Below are 26,330 nucleotides of genomic sequence, written 5' to 3' on the forward strand. Positions count from 1 at the left end.
AAGCAGTGTGATGGTGTATGTGTCTGTTTTCTAGTACCTGAAGGCAGTTTGGTGCTGGGTTACCCCACACATTCCTGGGAGCAGAAGATGCTGTGGAGGCAGCCCCCAAATCCTGGTCTCTTTAGGGACCAGCATGATCATTTCTCTGTGGATAAAGCAGTGCCACCCATGTGGTGGGAGAGTGTCTCAGCCAAAGCAGCAAGCCCTTATGACTGCCGTGGCCACAGCTGGGAATACTTTTTTGGCGACTCGCTTCTCCCTTCTTGGAGCAGCGTTTCCAGGAAGAAGATTCCTTCGTGGCCTGATGGGTGTTGAGCAATTGCCTGCGGGTGACAAGCAGTGGTCCTGAGTCTCCATGGACAGCACTGCAGTGGGGCAGGGACAACTGCAGGGGTCTCTGGCCCCTCATGGGGTCTGGGCTTGATAGCAAGTGTGGGGAGAGGGCAGAGCCACATGGTTGGGCAGCATCCTCGGGAGATGCTGAACAGCAGCCCAGGCTGTTTACTACAGCGTTTCTCTCTCATGGCTTCTAGCACTTGTCTCAAGTGCCACCACTTTGTGGCCTGACAAGAGTGAGCCTGACAAGCTGTCCTTTCAGCTGGCAGGGACATGGAGACTGTGCCGTGTCCCTCTGTGCATCTCTCCAGCTCCAAGGCTTTCCTTTTATTCAGACCCAGGGAGCTTTTTCCCATGTTTTCCCTGCGTGCCCACCCTGTCCCCAGGTGACAGTCCCCTCTCAGTGCCACGGTGGGGTGTGCGGGCTGCTGGCTGGGATCAGCTTAATGCTGTTTGTTTGCTTCATCCTCCAGCTGTGAATATTTGAGCCAGCAAGTCCTAATGCTGGTGTGAGGCTTGCTGGGGAGCAGGCTGTGTGTGGTTAAGTCGTTTAGGCTTGCTGTAAATTTTTTTAAGTCAAAACAACACAAATCAACCTTTTCAGGGCGAGGAGGAGGTGGCAGCTGAACGTTTTTTGGGGGCTGCGTGCTAATTTAATGTCGCTTTGTTTGTGAGAGGCATGGCTAAAAGAGGAGGAGTTCGGCGCAGGCTTAAGGGCCTGCACACTTGGAAACAAAATGGGGAAGTTTTCCCCGTCCAACAATTTCCAATTGCTTCCTCTATGGTTTCCTGAGTAATTCTGACCGCCCCTTATAAAACCGCCTGCCTCGCCGTTGCAGGATGTCTCATCTCTCAGCTCTCCCCTTCGCCCACCATCTCCCCAGGATGCTCCATCCCCTTCCCTTCAGGCTCCCCAGGCCCTTCACAGCTGGCAGCAGGAAAATTTCCGACCCCCAGGAAGTCGGTTTCCTGATGCTGCTGTGATAGACAATAACAGCAAGAGCCCTCCTGGGACTGGGGTGGGATTGGGAGTGGATTGAAAATGTGCCTTGAAATGTTTTGGGGAGTTTACGCTCTGTTGCAGCTGAAATGCTGTTTGATGATTTTCCTGCTTCTTTTTTTTATCTTTTTTGGTTTGAAATGCAGGAATCCCTCTTGGCTTCTTTGGATGGCTTTGTAGCCACCCGGCCATGCCTGCCCTGGAGGAGCAGAGCCTGTCCTTCTCCTGGAGCTGTGGGGAGGGTTGTAGGATTCTCATTTAGATCGGGATCCGTGGAGAGCCTTGAAGTCTCCAAGGAATGAACCCTCCAGCACTGCTCCCTCCACCAGGCCTTGGGTTGCTGGCTCTTTCTCTGTTCTCTGCAGGCACCTCCAGTGAGGGCTTTCAAGCCAAGATGAACCAACCATATCCCCTCTGGCTGGCTGTGTAATACTTGGTGGCGCTTTTGGGGCGGTATATGGTTGGTTGAGCCATGCCCAGCCTGAAGTGGTTGGTTTCCACCCTTGGCCTGCATTTGGCCCAGTGCTGTGACACTGGTGTCCCACAGCTTGGCAATTGGGAGTCAAAAGTGTCCCTCCAGTGTTCATCTGGCAGTGTCTCATCAGGGAGCATCACAGAAATAAGTGCCACTGATGTGTTGTTGATGTAGGAGCTGGACCTTGTTTCTGCTGCCACCAGTGGACTGCTGGCTTGGGCAAGACTCCTTGACCTGAAGGCAGTCAAGATCCATCTGGCTCAATGTAAACCTATAAATATTAGACTTTATGGATTAGCTAGAGGTCTAGTTTTTTGACTTTTTTTGTGGAAGGCAAAGGAAATTTCCAGAAGAGAGCTCAGTTATTGTCCCGGGAGCTGTGTGAGCAGAAGACCAAGTGCATGCTTGCCCTTTAGTGCTTGTGCATGGGGAAGGGCTGGGTCCTGTCTGGGGAGAAGAGACTGTGCCCAGAGCTCTTTCACAGCACAATCCTCTCTGTAAAGGCCAAGAAAACTTGATCTGAAAGTCTGTTTTATTTATTCATTCCTAACTCCAGCCCTGCTTTGAGGGAAGCACATGGAGGCCACCAGCCTTGCTAGGGATGCAGGCTGTCCTGGCACGGCCATGTTCCTGTGCTGGAAGAAGAGTGTGTTTGGGGTGATGTTTGAAATGTGGCAGAAAAACCCACACTTCCTTCAGAGTTTTGACTCTTGCATTTTTCATCTTGGGCAGACTTGAAAGTTTTCTGTAGCATTCAAGGGAACGGTTTGGTTTCCCTTTGCCCACACGTCAGCATTCCTGAACAAAGCAGCCTCAAGATTTGTGGAGCAGATTCTTGAAATTCTGCAAATGTTTTGAGCCAGAAGATGTTTCCAGAAACTGCCTGAGCTAACAAAAAGAGTTGGTAGGACTTGGGCACAGCTTGGGGAAAATGAATAAGGCATTTTTTATCCCTCTTTAAATGAGCATCATTCTGATCAAAACCAATGTCCCTGGTCTTGGGAGCTGTTGCGCTCTGCCACCTTGTTGCTGTTAAACCACGGCTGTGGTTTTATTTGAACAAACCAGATAAAGAAGATATGCATTTTAAATGTGAGGTTTGTTTACCCTGCTCTTTCACTGGTTGCCCACTGAACCAATGAACTAGTGATGTTATTTAAGGCTAGATCTGAAAAGGATTTTAGCTACCTGAACATGGACTTAGGTGGAAGTGGGCTTAAGCCTCCTGGGGGTGTTCTCCTAAGCATGGCCAGAGGTGATTCAGTCTTCTGGTCACCAGCATTCCATTGTTCACACCCCACAGCAACCATGTGTTGCTTTCCTGGTCGGTTGTGGATGCTCCAAACATATATTCACGACGAGTTTTTGTGGAAGAGCTCAGTAGGAGCTGCCGCTTTTTCCCAGAAATATGGAAGTGCTGCCCTTTCCCTCAGGCTGGGTGGCCAGCAATTGCATTTTGAATGGGGACCATGGCAGCAAGTGTTGCTCCTGCTGCCTTCCTGCTCTTGTTTAACTTATTTGTCCTTTTGCTGGTTGCTGGGGTTGATGTTTAGGTGTTGGATAGCTCTTCCCATGAACATTTTATTACAGATGTGAGTGTAAGTGACCAGGAAGGGGACACAAAGTGTGATACCACCTGAGCCATTCGTTGGGAGGCTCCTGTACCTGGGACCACTGCCCCATGTGTCTCGTAATCTTGTTTCTGAAGGTGAAAGCAGTGACTCCAGTGGAAAACCACTTATTTTGACCCAAATATGGGTTTTGTTTTGGGTTTTTTGTTTTTGCTAGCACATTTCTGGTGTGATGGACTGTGGTGTTAACATTTTCTTTTTAGAGGGGAGGTTTGACTTGGACCAAAATTGCTGATTGATTCCTTTTTTTGCACTCACCCCCTTTCCTCTTGAAGTCAAGAACCACTTCAAAGGCTCAGATGTGTTGGTGCCAGATGCCACGCAGTTATTGTTTGAAGAATCTGAAATATAATTGAAAACAAACCTTTGTTCAGCCAAGCATATCTGGCTGTAGGCTTTCACTCACGACAGAGATGGGTGCTCAGCCTCTTCTGTTAGATTTGGTGTCTACAACTTGTCAGGGTAGATGAATCGTCCATGAATTCTCTTGCATCTGGTAAATTTTTGCAAAAATTGGAAAGTGCCTATTTTACAGGTGGTTTTTTTCTTACCTAGGAACCCACACCAATGCTTAACATTTACCCGCATATTTGTGGAATTCCTTGCAGTAATAAAATGCATCAAATTGGTCTTGGCAGACTAATTTCAATAGAGATGCTCCAAGTCCAGGTTTTTCTGCTTGGCAAGCACAGAGTTGTCCTGCTTCCTTTTAACACTTGTCTTTCCTGTGGGATATGGGATATTGTTTGACATAATATCAAAACCATTTGTAAAGGCATGGATGAGGTAGATGTCAGCATTCATTTTCATTTTATTTGGTGTGAAGGCAGAGGTTGGCATAGGAGGTACAGCTTGGGTACTTCCCTTGGTGAAGTCCATGAGGCTGGAGGCTTCTGAAGGAGCCCAGCAGACTTCAGGTGCTGTGCATGTAGCAGCCCTTTCTTGCCTGATGTACAAGCTCTTTGCAGATGTAATCTGGGGTGTCAAAACACGGTATGTGCTTGCAAAGATGCATGGTGCATCTTGGGTTTCTGTTTCTTGTAGTTATTTCCTCTGTATATATGTATAATTTGGGGTGCACCAGGTCTGTCTTGGATGAGAAGTTGAACTGCTCCTGTACACATTAACCTGGGGTATTGCCCTTGGAGTTGGATGGCACCCCATGCTCTGTGTTGTCCACATGCTTCATGTGACTGCACGGACATTGCTTGCTGCAGGTTTTGACCCTCCCCAGTGCTGGGACATTGGTCTGCTGAAGTCTGAGAGATGATAAAACCATTAATACAGCTGAGAACAGGGAAGCACAGCAGGGTGCAGTGAGGTGGCTTCCTTCTGGAAGTTACTCCTGTGGCCAAACTTGGGTGGAATAGGTCCATCTGAAATTTAATAGGTCCTTTAGCTGCATGATGGTTGCTGAACTTGGTATTTTTTTTCCTTTTAATTTTCCTCCCCTACCAAAAGCACTAGCTTAGCTGCATATGGCTGCCTGTCTGTTGTTTATTATCTCTGTTACACTGTGGTTAGTGCTCACACATGATATTTCTTTGGTTTCAGTACAGACTGAGCGGGTTGTCCGCCACTGGATCCAAAAAATGTAAACTATTTATAAATGAAAAATACTCTCCAGTTCTTAAAGTGCTGTGTTGTTCCCTTCTCCCTCCAGCATGTGCACATTTGGCTGATCTCATGTAATCCCACTGATGTAAATCCAGATCTCTAACAATTTATGGGACTGGGGGCCGCCTGGAGAAATTTTGATGTGACCTTGTGCTCAAAGGGGGAGAACACGAAGCAATAGTGATAAAAAGTAATGGAAAAATGTTATTTGGCTGTGGTGCATTCAGCGCAGATATGGGCCCAAACTCAGATAAACCTTCCTTCGCAGTTCAGGGATTCTTGACTTTGGTTTTCCAGTTGGGCTCATCTCCATCATAAGCAACTCTTGAAAAACTGGGACAGAAACTTATTAATGTGGCTTAAAATGACCTGAAACAAATAGAATGCTTTTCTTAATACTCCTTACAATTAAACTGTTTGTTCTTTGTCTTTCAAGCATGTACTTAGTTTTATAGTAGTGAACTAACAACCTATGTTTAGTCTCCCAGGGAAGAAAAATAAGATGGGATTTAATAGTGTATTAAGGGAGGTTGGAGTGAGTTTTCTGTGCCTGTTTGGAAAGCAGGGCAGGAGGTGATGCTGGGTGGGCCAGGAGGAGACAGACTGGACCAGAGTCTGCAATGGTCAAGCCTAGGGGGAGGAGAAGAGAAAGCTGTGAAGTAAATACAGAGTGTTTAATTGTGGAGCTCGTTAGCCAACAGCTGATAGCTTGGGTGGGTGGTTGTTTTCTTGTAGAGACAACACCAGGGGACTTGAGCTGCGTGTGTTCCCTGGTTGGGATGAGTGTTGTGGACTGACCCAGGAGTGATGGAGCATTGATGGAGCTGGCAGGAGCAAGGGGTTCAGAAAGTGCTCCCCAAAGAGCAGAAGTGACTTTGATCTATGGTGACAGGGTTCTCATGCAGCTGCGGTGACTATAAATGAGGCAGGGCTGTCCTGCTTCCTGCTCAAATCTAGATTAGAAGTTAACTGAAAAAAAACTGGTGGGATTTTTTTTTTGAGGGGGGGATGCAACTGTTCACAGCATTCCAGCTAGCCAGCATTCAAACTGGTGGAGACTTTATCACCAATGCATTCAGACAGGCTTTGCCATGTAAATTGTGCAAAAAAACCTCAGCGTAAGTAGTACATAAAGCAGTGAAGCATAATGAGAGTAAATTCAGTATAGTTTCCAAGTTTTCTCTGGACACCATTTGCATCGATGGTGATAATCCCTTGTTCTGTAAAACCCAATGGGTAAGAATATGGGGCTTGGGATTTTTTTTTAATTTTGAGTATTAAGAAGCACCTAAACACATTTGCACTTCTGTCCCCCGCAAGACAGCACTTGCTGGGAAAGGCGGTTACAGCCTAGCTGGGACTGTGGAACGAAGCCTTTAATGTACTGATTGCATATTAATGAACAGCCAAGCAGGCGGGACGGTGCCAAAAAGCAGTGAGTGAGAAAGCCAACAATATCAGCGCGAACTTTGCACTCCGGAAAGTGTGAAGTGATGTTGGTGAAAGGAGTTTATTGCACAAGTGGAACACTGCGGTCCTCTTTGATGCCCAAATTTCTGTGCTAGTAAACCAAGGAAGAATAATTGGCTGGTGGAGCTTGGGGTTGGAGGGGGGGGTGTGGGTGTCCCATTAACCCATTCTGTACCCCTTGAAATGCTCCCCTCTCTCAGGTGGGTTTGGCTGTGTGGGTGCTTGCTCCTGGGTGTTTGGTGTGCTGTAGTTGGCATATGAAGCTGTAAATGTGTCTTGGAGCACATGGAGTTACTGTCCACATCTGGTTTGTATCACCTTCAGTGGGTTTTACTGCGAGCTGTAGTGCTCCCTCTGTACCCTTCTCCTTGCCCAGTTCTGTCCCGGGCAAGCGAAATCCCAGCTTGGAAAAAGCTACAATTTGGGTTAGTGTATTAATTAATATAATGGCTGCTGGTGGTGGTATGCTTTTCCTGATATTTGGCAGAAATTGGATATATTGGCTCTTGCCTCTGTTAACCAGGTTTCTTGATCTCGAGCTCATTACCAAGTCTCTGGGATGTGTTTAAGGGCTCTTTGCCTGCTTGGAAGGGGAGACTGGTCCCCACCAGCCTCCCATGGGGGCTTCACCATGGAGCCCAAGACCCGCTGTGGGCGAGTGCTGGTGGTGGCATGTCCCCACGGGGTGGTGGGGGACAGACCAGCAGTCGTGTGCGGTGGTTTGTCAATCGCCTCGATTATGTCTCTTCTCTCCACAGCTCCCTCCAGGAATGTGCAGTATTTGGCGCGGGGGCTTGTGTCCTCTGTGCAGCTGGGGACTTTTTTTTTTCCATCGGGAACATTGGGAGTATTTAAGATGATCTCGCAAATATTTTTAAATATTTTTTTTTAATTGGCCCTGGGCCAATTTTTGCTTGTCTCCGATGCATAAAGTGGGTTTGAAAAAATGTTGTTGTTTCTCCCTCTCCCCCCATTTAAACATTTCAGGAATGTCAAGTCTTGTCAGCCTTGGCTTTGCTGGGGAGAAAAAAAAAATTCCCTTGAGGAGCTTGGGGATGTGTGTTTTTTATGTGATCTCAAAACCCTCAGGGAAGGTACAGGAGGGAGGGAAGGAGCAGGTTGTTAACAAAAGCTTCCTTTATCCCAAATTTTAATGAGGTATTGGTGTTAAATAGCAGCAACCACACAAAAATTCACCCAACCTGACTTGGTTCTCCTGATGTTCAGCCCCTTGGTTTATCTCATGCTCTGACTTTGCTGGTTCCCTGCTATGGCCCTTGTACTGTGTGGGTGGGTTTTTTTGCCCAAGGCAGATAAAACCCCACATTTGTAACAAATGCATTTGGAAATACGGACAGATTAAAAGAAGACTTTTCATCAAACTTTTCTGCTGCAGTTACTCATAGTTGCCAGTAATCTGTGTAGAAACAGGCACATGAAGTCTGGTTTCCTGAGAATTTCTGTGTCCAAGGCTGGGTCAAGCCATAATTGACTTCTGCAGAATTTTCCTGTTATCTCTGCATTGCGTTTGAATATTGCCCTCCTTCCTCCTGGCTGTCCGCGGTGTATTTTGGGGGTGCGTGGGGCCGAGTGTTTGCTGTAGCAATGGACTCAAGCGATCTCAATGTTCTCCTGCCTGCTCTTGGGTCTCCTCCAGCCTGGCAGGAGCTTGCTTGCCCTTCCCACCCCTTTGGTCTCATCCCAGTTTTGGACTGTTTGGGATGAGGACACGTGTCCACAGCCTCATGTTCATAAAATCACAGAATGGTTTCGGTTGGAAGGGACCTTTTTAAAGATCACCTAGTTCCAACCCCCCTGCCCTGGGCAGGGACACATCCTACCAGACCAGGTTGCTCAAAGCCCTATCCAGCATGGCCTTGAGCACCTCCAGGGATGGGGCAGCCACAGCTTCTCTAGGCAACCTGTTCCAGTGTCTCACCACCCTCATAGTGAAAAATTTCTTCCTGGTGTCTTATCTAAATCTCTCCTCTTCCAGTTTGAAGCTATTACCCCTTGTCCTGTTACTATATGAGTCCCACCTCTTCTTTCCTGTAGCCCCCTTTAGGTACTAGAACAGGCTGTAATGTCTCCCTGGAGCCCTCTCTTTTCTGGGATGAACAACCCCAACTCTCTCAGCTGGTCTTCATAGGAGAGGTGCTCCAGCCCTTGTAATTATCATTGTAGCCCTCCTCTGGACCCTCTCCAACAGGTCCATGTCCTTCTTGTGTTGAGCACTCCAGACATGGACGCAGTACTCCAGGAGGGGTATTGGAACAAGTCTTTCCTCCACCATTCCTCTGCTTTTTTGCATGATAAATAGTGAGATTTGGTGGCTTTGGTGCATTTATCTGCTCTGAGGAGTTGGTGGGGAGCATGCTGAGCTCCCTGAGCTGGCAGTTACACCTCGACCCCGTGCCTGCTGCCTGGCTGGACTTTGGAGCCCAGCTCTGAATGAGGGGAGGGGAAACCCCAGAGAAGGAGGAAATGTTTGTTTAATTCCTGATGTAGTGTAAGGTTCAGAGCGAGCAGATTGTGAAACGATATGGAGCAGGGAATTGCTTTGCCCGTGGTTTGCAGATAACACGTGCAGAACAGGCAGCTGATGTGGGGCTGCAACAGCCAGGGTGGGGGGGGGAAGAAGGGGGGCTTTATTTGTTTGTGCAGTTTGTTTTTAATTTAAATATCCTATATAATCCCCCTCCCTCTGAATAGTAAGTGATTCCTTATTTATAACGGCCTCCCCTTATTATTTGGCCTGAAATACAGGCTGTGCTCCAGCTTTTACGATGGGGATTAATTTTTTTAATGGGCGCAGGCAGGGGGTGGGGGGGCAGGGAGAGCCCCCCCCCCCCCCCTCCGCTGTCGTGGGGCTTTGGCTTCTCTCTGCCTGTCCCCCAGCCCCCGGGGCCAGCCGCCCGCTGCCCTTGTGGCTCTGTGGCTATAAATTAGGCAGCAATGTGTTCCCAGCTGGAGCAGGGCCGGGTAATTGCTCTGGGCAGGTTTATGGTGGGGAGGTGCGAAGTGCCTGCTGTCTGTCCGCCCCCCCTGGAAGTGGGGCTGAAAGGAGCGTGGGAGAAAGCAGAGGTGTTCTCCATCCCTGGAAGGATGCAGATCACGAGGTGTTGGGGCTCTGGTGCCCCTGCCCTTGGTGGATGCTCAGAGAAGGACACTGGGATGTCAAAGTGCCTCTCTGGAGTTCCAGACTGCATTTTCCTTATTAAGGATGTGGGGAGAAAAAAGGTGACAAAAGCGCCATTCTCAAACTTCTCATAAATCACAGAGATTTCACAGTGCAGCATGGAGACTGTTGAAGCTGGTTGGGCATACCAGAACCTATGAAATAGTTGGATTTGATCAACACTTAATTGCTCTCAGATTTCTTGGCATGGTCTCTCTTGCCCTCTCCCCCATCCCAGAGGAGGCTGGGGGGGGGTATGGGAGTTGACCTCGTGCCTCTGCTGGCAACTGCATGTGTCTTGTCTCAGGTGGGTTGCTGGCACATCAGGGCATCTGCAGATGTCCAAGGTTGCTGGTGCCCCTCTGCCCTCCTCCAGGGAGGTGTGTGAAGGTCACAGGGGGCTTGCTGTTGCAGACAGCCTGGCAGAGCTTTTAACTGGCTCGTTCAGGCAAAAGTCCCTTGTGGTAAGGTTTTATTTGATGCTCTCCCTTTGGCTGCCGTTGAGCACATGGGCTGCAGGCAACCACCTCCTTACCTGCTGTTCAGCTGGCCAGATTTACCTGTTGGAGCCCCATGGAGTAAGGGTAGGACAGTGGCAGGTGAATGGCAGAGGAGTGGATTCACTAAGGGCTGACTTCCTTAATTTTGATTGCCAGTAGGAGTATTTTGAGTGTATTCTTTCCTAATCCTCCTGCTAATGCTCCCTGTTTGTCATTCTCATGTGAGCAGCTTCTCTGCTCCTGGCTGCCCAGGCTTATGGTGGCTTCTAGAGGCTTATTCTCCTTGGGTTTGGAGGAGCTCTGTCTGCAGGCACACACATGCACACGTTTTTCTGCATCCAAGTCCTTCCCAGCCCCAAGCTGCACTGCTCTTGCATTACCTTGTGGGCCAGCATCCAATTTTGAGCAAGGGAGAGAGAATGTTTTTGATTCTTTGTGCTGAGAACCAGCTTGCTTTTTCCCCAGCAGACCGAAGCAGAAAACTTCAGATGGAGGTAGGAGTTTCCAATGAATTTCATAAAGTAAACAGGAACAGTACATTTTCAGCAGCAACAATGTTCTAAAAAAGTTTACTAACAAGCAGTTTATTGATTGAGCAAATAGGTGGGTAACACAAGCCTGGAGGTGTATGATAGTTAATGTGTAACCACTAAATAGACTTATTTGGACACTTTTTATGTGTTCATATAGCAATTAAAGCTTATAAACCTGTGGAGAGTGCTCTTTGTGTGGAGTAAAATGAGAACCTTTATCCCAGAGAAGGTGTTCATGGAAAAGGTACGGTTTATGTAATTGTTTTCACGTGACTTGACGTAAGTGTGGGGCTGCAGGGGAAAAAAAAACAACCCAGGTACTAGAGCTAATTCCCGAGGCTGATTGCAGTATTGCTGTGTACTGGCTTCCCTCCCAGTGGCCCATTTGGTATATTGAAATTGGTGCTGTGCTGTGTGGGGTGTTTTATTGTGAGCCTCCTGGACCAAGGGTTGTGCCCTTGCTCTACAGAGACTATTTTTTGGCTTGTGCCCCTTGTGTGTGCTTGGTATTTTTTGTTGTCTTGGAGCAACTTTGGTGGTTGTGTCAAATTTGCTGGAAAAAATAAAAACCACCATAAAATAGTTTCCTGCTGGTGATGTGATCAGGCAGTAAATGTGTCCCATAGCTCTTGAGCTCTGTCCTGGCTAAAATAATTACATAGGAACCCAAGCTTTGTGGGAATGTGGAAAAGCCTTGGTTGCTCTTCCTTACCTTTTTCTTCCCCATACAGCATATTTCATGGAAAGCAAAAACTGAGTGAGATATTGGGGATTCAGTAGATAGAGGTTATATCACTCCTTTTTTTTTGACTAAAATAAATGGAGTCTGAAAACCAGACTTGTTTCAGGTCTTTGCAGCAACACTTTCTCCACACTGGAGCATGTGGATGGTGGGGGAGAAGGTATGGAAGGCAGCCTGGCTCAGTTTGTGTAATTGTGATTGCAGAGCTCCAGGCAAATATTGACACCGGATTTCTTGGCAGACGTGCCATTCCTGAGATGCCCTAAGAGTAAAAGATCCTTCACTGGGGCTTGCTGTTGCATGAAGCAGCCCCTCCTGGGATGGTGGAGGTGGTGAGTAATGGGGGGAAAAGCTCAGCAAGAGTGGTGGAGCTGAGAAACGTGATGCTAAAGGGATTTCACCCAGAAATACTATGGTATCGCATTATGGGGTCTCTAACAAACGGATGGATGGTCTGACAGACGGTGGAGAAAAATGGGACACCTTGGTATGCCTGCACTGCCAATTTGGGCACGGGTTGGGATGCACGCATCTGCTCTGCTCTTTGCACTGCAGGGCAGACCTTACTACTTCACATCTTTAAAAAACAAAATAAACCCCAACCACCAGCCACAGAAAGGGAAAATTGGTAAAATTCTGTTTTCCATCAGCAGTTGGCTGCCTGGGCTTTGCGCCGTGGCAAGGGTGTTTGGCTGAGCATGTGTGAGAGAACCTGCCTTCTCTGCTGCGGTTCTAGAGAATACACCAGAGGACTGTTAACATCAGCCAGATACCTCTGTAGTATGGCTTTGTAGCGTAGTCTGGACAAAAGGTTAAATCAGACAGCCGTTTCTGCAGTGTTATTTCCTATACAACACTCTGGAGAAAGTTCAGTATCACTTAGTTAACTTTTGCAGAGCTGTTTCCTGTAGGTTTTGTTAGAGAAAAGCTAGATTGTGTTTCCAGTTGCAGTAGAGTTATTTTCCCCTATAAAAAGTACTACAACTTATTTTTACACAGTTTTTGTTGGTTTGCAAAATACTTCAGGGGGAGAGCCTGTCTGTTTGGAAGATTCGGAAAGTTTTTTGTTTCATACCTCACTTGCTGTGACAAATTGAGGAAAATGTGGTTTTTGATGTGGCGTTGCTGTAGTAAAGCCAGGCTTGGAATAGAGAGTCTATGTTAGGGCACACTCCCACGCTGCTGCAGATCGGTGGCCTTGTCCTAAGCCCAGGATCCAGCTTCTGACAATACCTGGTTTTAGGAAGCACTGAGAATATTGTGCTGCTGACAGCCAGGTTGTGACCTGCCTGAAGGAGAAGCAGTATCTCCTCTTGGTGGCATCACACCCATGTAACTCCCTACCACACTTGTTTCTTTCCTGTGGTTTTTCAACCGCATGATGTGCTATTACCCTCTGGTCTCCTTGGATGTGTCCTCTTTCATCATCTCTCCCATGACCCCATTTGTAGGGTGCCTTGGGTTCTCCATCATGGTTCATCTCAGCATTGCTTCATCTTTTGCACATTAAGTGCTGCATTTCTTTTTCCATTGCCATCTGTGATCGGAGCGATGCTTTCCATGAGTCCCAAGAATTCCTTTTCTGATTACGATGAAACACTGACACTTTCTAATTATTCTTTTCATAGAGATTAATTTATCCTCTCTCAAAAGGACATGGTTTGAATTCCCCAAGCGGTGAGCACACCTGTAGCCCTCCCCGTGCAATAACAAACCTTGGGAGCACCTTCTGCATTCATGGTTTTCAAACAAGTGCTTTTTGGAGTGCGAGGCGCTGGTGCGAAGCCAATGTGTGTTTTGCCCCCTGAGAGGTGCGGTGCAAGTAGTGAATGGTGAGCTCCTTGGCACGGCGCCTGGGCTCGCAAGGACCACTCGGAAGAGCGAAAGGGTATTTCTCTTCTTGGCCTAATTCTAGTGTTAACTTTTCTATTTTCAGTGCAGCCAGGTGGCCACCCATGTAGAGTTTCGTTATAGGACTTTTTATTTATTTTTCAGAGACCGTCGGGCTGTTTTAAGATGGCATCTACTTGGGGTTAGGCCTGAGTGGGGCAGATCTGAATTAAGAGGGAAGGATCTGGCTTTCTTTTAGTGTCTTCCTTCAGAATTTGTTGTTGGATGCAGCCCTCTTTCAGATGAAGGGGTTCCCTGTGCTTGAAGCTGGGACTGGAGCCTTTGCTGGCATATGCACACCTTCTGGTGGGCAAAAGCTAAGATAGTTATAACAAAAAAAGTCTGATCTCAAGTGCCAAGTGGAGCAGTATGATTCCAGTAATAATAGTTAAAAGCAGATGAAATGAGCTTATCCAAATACCTTCTGAATCCAGCAGTTTTGCAAGAGATTGGGTCCTTAATTGCTTCCTGTAGCAAAAGAATAGGGAAATGTTCCCCTTCCCATCCCTCTAACCCCATACAACATGGAAAAGATAAAAATCTATAGAAGGGGAAGTTTGTTCCTTGATTCAACCTTAACATCTGCCCTCCCTTTGAATTAGCTGTGATGCTTTTAGCTGAGAAACTGCACAAATCTGAGGAAGTTCATTGAATAATAAATCAAGGCATCCATCCAGCAAAGTACATCATAGCCCTTTGAAGTAGATGAAAAAACACCTTCCTGATCTGAAGGCGACACGTGTGCTCAGCTTTGGCGCCTGACTGATGCTAATGCAGGGTTTGAGCTTAGCTCAAGTGCCCCGGCCAGGAGTATGGAGAGAAGCAAGTGTGGGTTCATCAACTGGCTGCTTCATCTTTGCTTTGCCCACAGCCCCATTTGCCCAGGGCTCCTGAAAGGTTGAGAGACCTGAAGAACAAAAAGCTGCAACCACTGGAAGCAGGGGCTGTCTTTTCATCTTGGGAAGTCCTGAGATATCAGACTTCAGGAAGAGCAAGCTCATTTGAAGAACTTTCTAAAATTAGCTGTAACTTTTCTACTCTCATAGTCTTTCAGCAGTTTGAGTTGTGCTAATAAAGGAGTCTGGCTTTATAAGTGGAAGGAGTTGAAAAATAGCACCAATAAAAACTGTAAAGCTCTTAACATTTATTTTTTGAAATAGTGCACCTGTAAAAGATGTGGCATTGTATGCTGGGGCAGAGTGTAATAAAGATTTTTACTAGTGTTCTTCACAACTCGGTCATAAGCTCTTATGATAAAGTCTTTCTCCCTGTATACATCCCCATAGCTGTATTGCCTCATGCATATATAGATGTGTACATGCCTGTGTGTGTATAGCTGTATATCTATCTCTAAATTCACACAGTGAAATTCATATGTACATGTGTTAAGTTATTTAAGTAAGAATGTTCTTATTTGTGCCATTCTGATGTATAGTACATGTGTTAAGTTATTTAAGTGATAATGTTCTTATTTGTGCCATTCTGATGTATATTAGGTATGTGAAGACTGGCATGTGATGACAAAGTTAGTGACTGGAAAGCAGCAATAGATACAGCCTCCCCCTTGGCTTCATGAAGGTGTCCTGTTGCTGTCCCACCAGTAAACACCAGTACAGGAGTTATGCCAAGAAAGTATGAATGCTTGTTCTGATACATGACCCTGCTCTTAACTCTGGGGCAGGAGTATAGTGTTCTATAGCATATTGTAAAATAAAGAGCATCTCTGGGAGGAATGTCACTCTACCATGTCAAATGGTCTTTGACCTGCCACTGTGGACCACAATTTGGAAATCTCTGCATCACACTGTTGCCTCTGTGCTGTTTCAGCCCCGTGCTATCAGAGGTGATATTAGGTATGTGAAGACTGGCATGTGATGACAAAGTTAGTGACTGGAAAGCAGCAATAGATACAGCCTCCCCCTTGGCTTCATGAAGGTGTCCTGTTGCTGTCCCACCAGTAAACACCAGTACAGGAGTTATGCCAAGAAAGTATGAATGCTTGTTCTGATACATGACCCTGCTCTTAACTCTGGGGCAGGAGTATAGTGTTCTATAGCATATTGTAAAATAAAGAGCATCTCTGGGAGGAATGTCACTCTACCATGTCAAATGGTCTTTGACCTGCCACTGTGGACCACAATTTGGAAATTTCTGCATCGCACTGTTGCCTCTGCTGTTTCAGCCCCGTGCTATCAGAGGTGATAATACAGCTGTCTGTCATCAAGTGCTCTAGTCTGTGATAAGGTGAGGGTAGAGGAAGCCATCTCTGCTGTTTTCAGGCTGTGTGCAGGGAAGGAAGTTTATCAGGGAGAATAGCTCTGCTTAGGACTTAAAATATGGAGTAAATTAACTTGAAAGTCTCTTCTGGCTTTTCATTGTCAAGTGAAAGGTAGTTTCATGGTAGATTTATTTGCCTTGTTTTGCAGCAAATGCATTATATATAGCTTGGCTTTTATTTCTCTTGATCTAGGTGGAAATGGTTTCTTTAAAATGCAGCCTTTCCATCTTGGAGGTCAATTAAAACAGGTTGGAGGTCAGATAGAATAAAGGGACAGAACATTTGCTTCTTGGTGTATCTATTTCTGTAATGTTATCAGTGCATGTGGTTTTATTTCTAGCATTTTGTTCCAGGGCTTCCTCTAAGACTGAACAAATTGAGTCAGTTGGATGCAGTACAGCTTCCAATTTGGGGTTAGAAATCCATTAAATTGCTTGGTGCTTTATTGGCAATACAAAAGTGCTTGGAATTAAAGTGCATTATGATTGGACATTGATTACTTGAAAAGAGAGAGGGTGGATGCCTGTGTAAACCACACACCTCCAGCCAGGATGGCCAGCTTAGGGGTTTTTTAGCTTAAAATGTGCATGTTTTGCCCTTTAAAATGCCATTCTTTATTACAAAGGAAAAACTATTTTTAAACTGAAAATGGAGAGCCATGTGTTTTGTTTTTTTTTTCATACCTCCAGGGGATTAGAGCTGGCCCTGCAATGTACAGGACTGACTGCCCCATAGGTAACCAGTCCTTTAGCTGATGGTTTGAGGTTATAAACATCATTCTTGTCCAGGCACAAGATCTTTAGCTTCAGACAGCATCTTCATTTCAGTCCATGCTATTGAAAAGGGTGGGGAATGTCCTTGCTTAGGTGGATGTTAAACTGAGTAAGTTTATGGTGGGCATAGCAAGGAGTCATAGAATGGTGTGGGTTGGAAGGGACCTTAAAGATCGAGTTTCAACCCCCCCTGCCCTGGGCAGGGACACTTCCCCCTAGACCAGGTTCCTCAAAGCCCCATCCAGCCTGGTCTTGAACGCTTCTAGGGATGGGGCATCCACAGCTTCTCTGGGCAACCTGTTCCAGTGTCTCACCACTGGAACAGTGAAAATTTCTTCCTGATTCTTAATCTGAATCTACACTCTTCCAGTTGGAATCTGATGTTACAATTCCACTTGGACATCTCCTAGGATTAGAAAGAGGTTTATTTCCATTGTAGAAAGCTGCAGTGTTGTCCAGGTGTTTTGTGAGACCAGGGTTCTTGCAACCACGTGGGAAGAGGTGGCCACTGCCTCTTGTGCTGTCTGGTACAGCCAAGGTGGCTGCTTTGGCTCTGGGCACTGAGCTTGTCAAACTCTACAGCACATCTAATGAGAGACCTTCAAGTCAACAGATCTCCTGAGATTTTTCTCAGATGATGGCACAGTAGATGGGTGGCTGATGAGGAGCAGCCACCAGTGGAGCAGTGGTGTAGGGTGGCCAGCCTGGGTTGGTAGAGAATAGGAGAACAGAGGTTCTTTCTGGGAAACGCCTCTGGTTTTGCAGGATTCTGTATGAGGGTGGGAGGAGATACAGCCCCTCTTTATGGTGTTAAAAAGCAGTGTCAAGGGCAGGAGAGGCAAAAGCAACCTTGTGAGCCGCCATGCTTGGGGAAGAATCTGCATGCTCTTTTCCTAAGTCTTTCCCCCCACCCCCTCTTTGCCTGACTAGTTTTAACCAGTGCACAAATATTCCTTTGTGCCGCTTCCAAGCGAGTGTGTTTTTTTGGGGGGGAGATCAGTCCTGCCTGATTAACTATTAATAAGAAGAACCAGGAGAGAATGAAGCGCTCAGCAAACACCGCAGGAGCGGGTTGCCTGTCCTCTCCCCACCATTAATGATTGACCAGGTTCTGCTCCAGAACAGCTGGACAATGCTGTGACCCATGTTGTCCCTGGACCAGGGATGGCCGAGCCCCACTCTCCACTGATTCCACAGAGGGACAATGCCAGATGTGTGCCAAAACTTCAGCATTGGGGTTTGGTGCACTCCCTTCCCATGAACGTGGTGCAGCTGGTCAGTGCCACCGTGAGAGCTGTGCCTGGTGATGTATTTACTGGATTAATGTTTTTGATAAATCAACTGAGGTGTTGGAGCGTGGAGAAAAATGTCTTCTTCGGGTAGTTAAGCACTCTGAGCTCACCAGAAATCATGATTGAAACCACTTGATTGAAAACCCTCCCCAAAGAGAGCAGCGCACGTTACAATGCTGTGTTTTAGGAGGAAAATGCATCTTAAAACTATGGGTTATTGGATATTATTGAATGATTGTTGACCTCGGATGTTTTCTTAAACCGTGGAAACTTCTGAAGGGTGTTTGGGGAGTTTTGGAATTATCCCTCTTTTCCATCCTCACTCGACCTGTAGCCCACAGCTGGATTTTGCAAAGTCACATGGTGGGAGGGTGAGGTTGCCAGCATTTGACCATATTGCGGTGGGTCTTTCCAAGCATTTGAAAAAGCCAGAGGTTTAACGTGGTCTATCTGCTGCGAGTACTTGTGAAAAATTGCACAACTTTCAGATGAAAATATTTGCTTTGCAGAAGTGGCAGTTTTTGAAACTGTAAATAGCGCTTAATGCTGATTTATCAATGCAGCTCTTGTTATCGGTTAATGGAGGCTTAGCAGTTGTTCTAAGGTAGACACGTATAGTAAATTATATAGTTGTTAATCCTCAATAAATTGGTTTAGTATGTTGAATACACAGTGGGGAACCTTAATTGAAAATGTTAGTAAAGAAGTCATGGCCTTTATTGATTTACTGAAGGAACGCAGTGGTGATGGAAGCAGGAGCAATTTGTTTCATGAGTATTTTGTTTATGAGCTGGGCCTCCAGCCCTCGCTGCAGCGGTTTCAGGCACCACGCGTTGCCTTGTGGAGGCAAAATCGCTGAGAAAGTCGTTTGCCATCAAATTAGAAAAAGGGTGAGTTTGCTCTTATGCAGTGGAGCAAACAGCTCGCAGGGTTTTGGTTTTAGGGTATGTCTTTCTCCTGACAGTAGGTAGCACTTTTAATTAAAAACAATAAAGCCAGAACAAACCCTATGGGTGTTTGGGCAGATGAAGGGTGGAGTTTTATTTGTGGGTTTGAAAAAAAAAAAAACTTCCACATCCTGCTTTTCCTTCCAACTCCTTACCTGTCACAGGTGGCAAACCAGGATTGCTTTATGTTAAATTAAATACAGGCTTTTATATTTAGATGTCCATGCCCCCTTTGAAATGTGTTTTTGCTTTGAGGCAATCCTTGCAGCTGATGGCTCGGTGTGTTTTGGAGAGGATCAGTCTCCTTCAGGCAGTGCAACTTAATAGAAGCAGCAAATAAAGTGGGGAAAAATTGCTGCAATTAAATACTGCCTGCTCTAACCCTTGCAGCATCCCGTTCCCTGTGTACAATGCTCCCTTTGACTGGGATGTCTTGTTAGGAGCAGAGGAACATGCGATGCTAATGGGAGGGTTTGTAGCGCAGTAACTGCGGGCAGTGTGGCTGCTGCGAGTGTGGTGTGGGTTTGTTTTTTTTATCAGAAGCAGAGAAAGTGTTGTTGAGTACCTTGTCCTTCATGCTTGCTTTGTCCTGCCATCTTCTGTTGGTTCAAATCCCTGCTGGCTGCCAGGGAAGGCTCCGTGTGTCCCCAGCCGCAGGAGCTCTGCCCCAGCCGGTGTGTCACTCTATAGACCAAGGGCTCACAGTCCTCCCTCTGCTGCTGAGGAGGCCACTGGATGACTTTTAAACTACTTCACTTCTTGAAATCTCACTTTCCTTTTTTTTTGGGGAGCACGGAGAAGTTGGTATATTGAAAAAGCTCTTGTTGAGTGGATCAAGCCCTGGTGAAATGAGTATCCTCGCATCTCCTGATGTTGCAGGGACATAGCGAGGGGTTCATAAGCACCTGAGTTACCCATGTGCTTTGCACTTACATTGTGGTGTGCTTGCATATGTGTGTGATTATGTAGATTAAGTGGAAGCTATTCTTTTATATAAAAAAAAAATAAATAACCAAACCTGAACAAACAAACCAACTTAAAACATTTGGGGTGTTTGGAGATGGTCTTCCAAGCAAAATAAAAGAAAAAAAAAAAAAAGGCAGAAAAGAACTTCACTTTTGTTTTGCTAAAGTTATTAAAATAGGAGAAAATGGGATCCTAGGTTTTGTCCAAACACATTTGTGTAAACCAAACAGGGCCTGAAATAACCTGACACTGCTCTTTTTAAAGAGACAAATAAACTGGTAAATGGTCCTTGTTGTAGGAGATGTAGAAGCCCCAGCAGCAGCGCAGTGTTACCCAACACTCCTGCAAAGGACTTCTCTGCCTTTCCTCGGCCACCGATGATAGAGATATTTGTGTTTGCAGCCTCGTGCAAGCAAACCAGCTCTGGTGGTGGCTACCAGACTCCTACGTGTGGGCATCTTCACATGCCAGATGTGTGGTCTCTGTGCCCTTGTGAGCAGGAACAGTTGTGAGCACAGAGTGGCCGGGCAGGAGCAAGGGCCAGGGCTGTAAAATGTATCCCGGAACTTCGCTTGAAGATAATTCCCTCATTCCCCCAACCACATGCTAAATTAAATTGTAGTCTGGCACAGTGCTTCTGAGTGATGTGGTTTTAATTAGTATTCTTTGCATTAATGACTGCATGCATCTGCTGGAATCGGCGCGGTATTGATTCTTTGGAGATCATGCTACAGGAATTTCCTTTAGACAGTGGTGTTGGTCATGACTGAGAATGATTCATGGTGCATTTTTCTTGGTGTCTGGATGACCTCTCAAAGTTTGTCTTCACTGTCAAATTAGCTCATATTATGGCTTGAGGGTTGCCCTTAAGTTGACTCCCTTCTGCACATAAAGCCCCTTATATGAGCAGGCTATTAACCCAAGCTAATATGCTGCTGCTGCTAATTTGAGCTGGGGCATAAGTAAAGCCTGAGTGAACACATGGGTTTAGCCGCTAACAGAACCTCTCAATGATGGGGCACAGCTTCACCCACATGGGTGCTGCTTGTCCTTCCCGTGTCCTGCAGAGTCCCCTTCTCCCCAAAGCATTCACAGCAGCAAGGCATGACGTTCACCTCTGCTGCTCTGTGTTTTGTTGCTCTTAACCTCTTTCAGGAGGTCACTCTTGGTGATGCTTGGTGTGGGACACTTCTGTCCCTTCTCCTGTACCCCTGGGTGCCTTGTACAGGTAGGCAGAGCTCCCTGGGGTACACTGCAAAAGAAATCATGAGGGCTGCTTGATGTAGCCATGGGCACCCCAGAGCATCCTAGAGGTTGCACAGCCCGGTCAGGCAATCCCAGTATTGCCCAGCAGTGTGAGGGCTCCCACTTGAGGTTGTGTGAACCACAAGACACAGTGTGGGTGCAGAGCCCTTCAGTGCGTCCTTCAGCAAAGATGCATTTCAGTTCCTTGTCCTTCCTGACCGTAGGGCTGTTAGGCTGAGTTTGGGAGCAGTGGAATAGAGGCGAGGGTGATGAGGGAGCTGAGGGGCAATAAGAATCTGTGGTTTTCTATCAGTTTAGCAGGCAGATTCAGAGGAAACCCAGGAATGGCTGTGGTGGGTTTGGGTGAGTGATTTTTCTCAAGTCCAGACTGTGGCTGCTGGCAGTGCATCAGCCACTTCAAAGGAACCTGCGAGAAATCCTCCAGAAGGTAATGAAGGACCACATGTCTAGTACGTGAAAGCTCCTTCTGAGTCGCATCGCTGTGGTGGCTTATGCAACTCTATTTAGTGGCCGTTCATTTTAGGGGGAACTGGAAAAATCCCATTTAAGGGAAGGTGTTGCTGTGCAGTGCAGCTGTGGGTAGCTGGCACTGGCTGCAGTAGCTGTTTGTCTGCTCTTGTCTCGTGGGAGTAGATTTTGGACTTGCCCTGAACATGAGAAGAAATAAATGGACTAAAGCAGCTTCTCTCTGTCCCTACAGTCTGTCCATACAACCACCTAAATCCTCCCATTCTCTTTGATTGCTTTGTGCTTCAGTGTTAAGCCTTGAATGTCATTGCTTATGAGGACTCTGCCATCTCTCTGGGAGCTCCCAAGCTTGTTTAAAAGATAAATTTGAGTGTGCTTTCTTCCCTGCACAGCTGTGTGCTTTTAGGATGGGCGATGTGTTCTCTCTCCCGTTCCCCTGGCCCCCATCCCCAAGCTAATTCAGCTGCAGCCATGCTTTTCATACCCAATCAAGTGTGCATGGGGCCTCCATTCCAGCGCTGTAAAGCCATCTATAAACATGTGGGAAGAGGATGGTGCCTATTCAGTGAGCTGTGGACTAGGCAGCTATCTTTCGACAGATTAGCCAGAGGAATTTCTATTGCAGGGCTCGATTGTTCTGGGCCCACAGTTCCCTTTTGTGCAAGAGCAATGAAAAGTTGTGTTATGACAATGGTTGACAAAGTGTTTAATGAAAGCCACAGTTGGCAGTGGCAGAACTTCGAGCCGTCCTCCTTTTCTCCAGTGTCTGTCATCAAAAGGTGCAGAAATGCTTTTGACGTAATCTTCCACACTGACAGATAAATGGTTTTGATGTAAGGGTCGGAAACCTTCACCTTGCTGAACAGAATTCAGCCACCATCATGGTGAGCAGAGACCAGGAGCCACATATGTCTCTATTCCTTTGTCTGGCGAGCCAGCCAGGCACCTCTTTTCAAAAGAGAGGTGGCTTTTCTCCACACTGGCCAAGTTTCCAAAGCAGAGCCAAAACTTCTACATGAACTTCTGGTCTACCCCACACCTTGCCCAAGGAGGCACGATTGGCATCTCGTGGTTCAGAGAGCTGACTGATGTCTCCTGGCTGGCAAGCAGGACTCTTTATGTGACAGCATTATTACTTTGGGGAGGTGGTTTCAAGGCAGGCTCCATACCTGGTTATTTAACAAGGCTTTCCTTTCAGTCTTCTGCAGTGTTCAGTGATCCACAGTGCCACTTTCACAATGCTAACTAAAGGCAAACACTGCTTTCTTATTTAGAGGCTGGAATGGATGAATAGATAGAACAAGGCCCTTCCCATATTGATTTAACAGGGTCTCCATTCCCGGTCATGGGCATCTTAGTGGTTGCAGGGGAAAAACCCTACATTGTTGTATTAGCCAATATAAGGAAGACATGAAGAAGTATGCAATGGATAAATAATGTGCAGGGCACTTCTCATGCCATTAACTCAAAATACAGTTTTTAAAAAAGCCCCATAAACTTCAGACCAGCTGCTATTTACCAGGGAAAAACCAATCTGAAAGTTAGAGGCCACTCAAGTTGTTGGCTCTGCTCTGCCTTCTCTGCCATCTGTAGAAGCTTCTGACCTTTGTAGGATGCTTCCCTGAACTTGCAGCCCAGGCTCTTGTCCAGGATTTATGTTGGTTGTCTGTTGAATTCTGTTTTCTTTCCACAGTTGCCTTGGAGGGATCAAAATATCCTCCCATGAGTAATCCAGCAGAAACATGTACCCCTGGAGAGAAGCAGGCAGGACACTGGGCAGTCTGATTCTGCTGTGGGTATGCCCACACTTGGGCTTGGCTAAACCCATATGTAGATGCAGGTGCCAGGAAATGGGCTGACCACCCACCAAGGACATCAGTCTCTTTGGACTGTCATCAGACACTGTAGATGGTACTTTATAAGCTGCCACTTTGAAGAGATGCCCAGCACCTGAGATAGCTCAGATGGTTTAGGGGAGTGCTGATTTGCTAAAGGATAGGGTTTGGGGTTTTGAGGGCTTCTTTGTCTTCTTTGAAGAAGACATTTTAGAATACTAATGGCAGAAACATTTGCTCAGTGAGCCATTGCGCTACTTCATGGCATCAGACCAAGGGGCTCTTCAAGAAGGAACACGTTCTGTGCTATGGGAGAGCAGAAATGTGGCAGTTTTCAGTGATGGGACAGTTGTTCCCCCAGGTTTGGCATCTCCAACCAATCTTCATTGCTGATCTGCTTGGCCTGGAGAGGCTGAGCTGTTGGGGATGTTACAGCCCGTTCAGTACTTCGTGCACTGCTGTACATTTGGGACCCATGCTTTGTGGTGGGGGGGTGTCACATGCACCCATGACCTCAAGTTTTGAGTTCCCTTCTTTATTTGCATTACTGGAGCCCAACCAAGATTGAGGCCTCATTTCATCAGCATTGGACTAAACCGAGACAATACCTACCTCAATTTTATTTACAGTCTAAATAGATGAGACAGACAAAGGGTGGCTGTGGAAACAAAAGCTCTGGAGAGGTGATGTGACATGACCCGGTCACCCAGCAGGAGATTAAGAGAGCCAGGAATAGATGGAGGTTTCCTGACTCCCGGTCCCAATGATCTATCTATTGGAGCTCGTTAATTCTTTCTCCCATTTGCATGCCGTGACTAGCATGCCAAGTGCTGTCTAGTGAGGGGATCTGCGTTCTGGGAAACACGTCCTTTGATTGCTAGTGCTTCAGGCTAGAAATTCCTGGGCATTTTAATGTAAGTTAAAATACAGCTAGTCTCAGAAATGGAGTAAACTGTTTATTTTGGTGTATCTATTTAATTTCAAGCCTCCTGTTTATTTTGCACTGACCCTGTATTTCTAGCTTTCATTTCCCTGGTGGCTTTTGAACAGCGTGTTGTGTGTTTGGTGCAGATAGCTGACAGTTGGAGAGGGTAGTGTGGGGAGGACTGAAGACTTTGGCGTACAAAGAAGGTGGGGTTCACTTGTATTTCTGCAGCAACTGTTGGGAAGTCTTTCTGTTGCTGGAGCAGGCAAAATACGGTGGAAGAGCCAGCTACTTGTGCAATGCCTTTGATGTTCAGGCTTCTCCAATGGCTGCAAAACCAGTCAGAAAGAAAGTAACTTTGGGTGATGTTAAACCATGGCCGTGAAATGCTTTAATTTATGAAGCACTTTGGTTTTTTTCACTTTTGAACTTCTGAAGTTCACATCAGCATCACTCGATGCTTGAGCATGGACTAAGCCAGGGATCTATTCCCTTTGACAGGTGTAGGGATGATCAGTTTGGTGCCTGTGATGCTCAGTGCTCGGTTCATAAAATGGCCTCTTAGCCTATTGCAGAGGAATGTTTTGAGGATAAGTATGTTACCTTAAGAAATGCAAAGATTTGCAGCAATAGAAGGCATAGAAATACATTAAAACAGATGGATTCATGCACGGTCATGACCGTGGTTGTATTTCCCCCTCAGTTTGTCATGAGCGTTTCTGTGTCAGCTTTATCTTTATTGTGTTGAGCCTATAGGACATTACCTGTTGTATTTTCTCTTTTTGCCTGTACATCAGGCAGGGACAAGCTCCAACCTGATTTTGCTGTGTGGTTTAAAAAAAAAAAAAAAGTAGTAATGTAATCTGTGGGCAAATTGCACTTTAATTCGTAATTGTGCTATGAATATGGACTTGGCTTTCAAACGCACTCTGAGTTTAAACTGCAGTTTGACTTTTATTTAGATAAATGCCTTTGAGTTCATAGTGAAATGGATATCTGCTGTAGGCTGGTATTGATTTAAAGGTCTCCTGAGTGTTTTAAAACACAGTAGGGGCTTACAGGACAGCATATTTTAAAACTAGATGCTTGGTTAGGTTTTACACTCCTATGCAGCTTCAGGTCTAGATCCTGTTAAGAGCCAGCTTATGCTGTTGATTTGTAGAGCCTTGTTTCACAGCAGGTATTGGCAAAAAAATTGAACGTTTCAGGCAAAATGCAAGGAACCATCTTTAGAGCTGGCTGCTCTGAAATGATGGAGAGCCGTGTGTGCATGGGAGCTATCGAATGGTTCCTGTGTGCGGGGGAATGCTTTGAGGACTTCCCATAAATGTGTTGTAGGAGGGCAAGTCATCAATAATTTCTTTTTAGCTTAAAAGAGGTATTTATCGCTTCCTTCCAATCATGCAAGGTTGGTGAGCTTTGTTGTCTTTCAAGTCCCAGTGTTAGTAAGCACTGCTGTGGGCCTAGATTCCTCTTTGCATTGCCACCAAGCACAATGGGCGAACAGGAGTAATTAAACCAGGAGGTCTCTGTCTATATGCTCTTCTGGCAGCTGCCTTTTTTTTTGTGTCCCTCAGCTCTTGGGTCACGTAACCTGGGTAAAAGTTCAGTAGGAGCCTTGGTGACTTAGGTCCTGTTTACCTGTTTGGGCTCTAGACCTGCTTGGGTTCTGTGGGCAGAGCTTTAAAACAAAGAAGATACACAAAACAGGGAAGATTGGCCAGTTTTCTAGTCAGACTGGCTTGGTGGTTTGAATAAGTAGCTGAATGTTTGAGGGCTTATCTAAAATCAGGCCATGAATCTTTTGGGTCATGTTCAGAGGTGCAGTAAGAGGGTGTAACCTCCCTGCAGAGGAGACGAGGGTTGAATTTTACCCAGGATAATATCCTAGAGCAGGGTGTGGAGCAGGGGAAAATTAAAGTAGGTCCCCCTCACAATTTCCTTACAACCACTTGCGGTTGCATTTTTTGCTACCGCCCATCAATTTGCCTCCTCCCTTTTTAGACTCCACGCTCACAAGAACATGCCAACACTGCATACATCATGTTAATTAAGCCATTTGTTAATTTCCGCATCATTAGTCACTTGGTCCTAATTGATCTGTAAGTCCCTAGCTACAGGTTTGACCTGTTGCCTGCGGTGTGCTGATAGTGCATATCTTGGAGGGGAGACTCTGCTGTTGCACAGAATGATGCTACAGCAGAGCGT

General features: G+C 46.3%; 1 protein-coding gene across 1 annotated transcript in view; it reads left to right on the plus strand.

The window, feature by feature from the left end:
• The first annotated feature begins 22,052 nt into the window (after positions 1 to 22,052).
• Positions 22,053 to 26,330, plus strand: part of LRIG1 (leucine-rich repeats and immunoglobulin-like domains 1) — a 59,288-nt gene continuing 55,010 nt past the window's right edge. The window contains exons 1-2 of the mRNA XM_014946635.1: positions 22,053 to 22,160; positions 26,127 to 26,224. Of these exons, the coding sequence (XP_014802121.1) occupies positions 22,053 to 22,160; positions 26,127 to 26,224 (206 nt within the window). The remainder of the gene's footprint in view (positions 22,161 to 26,126; positions 26,225 to 26,330) is intronic.

This window comes from Calidris pugnax, unplaced genomic scaffold (genome assembly GCF_001431845.1).
Source record: "Calidris pugnax isolate Ruff unplaced genomic scaffold, ASM143184v1 scaffold81, whole genome shotgun sequence".
NCBI lineage: Eukaryota > Metazoa > Chordata > Aves > Charadriiformes > Scolopacidae > Calidris > Calidris pugnax.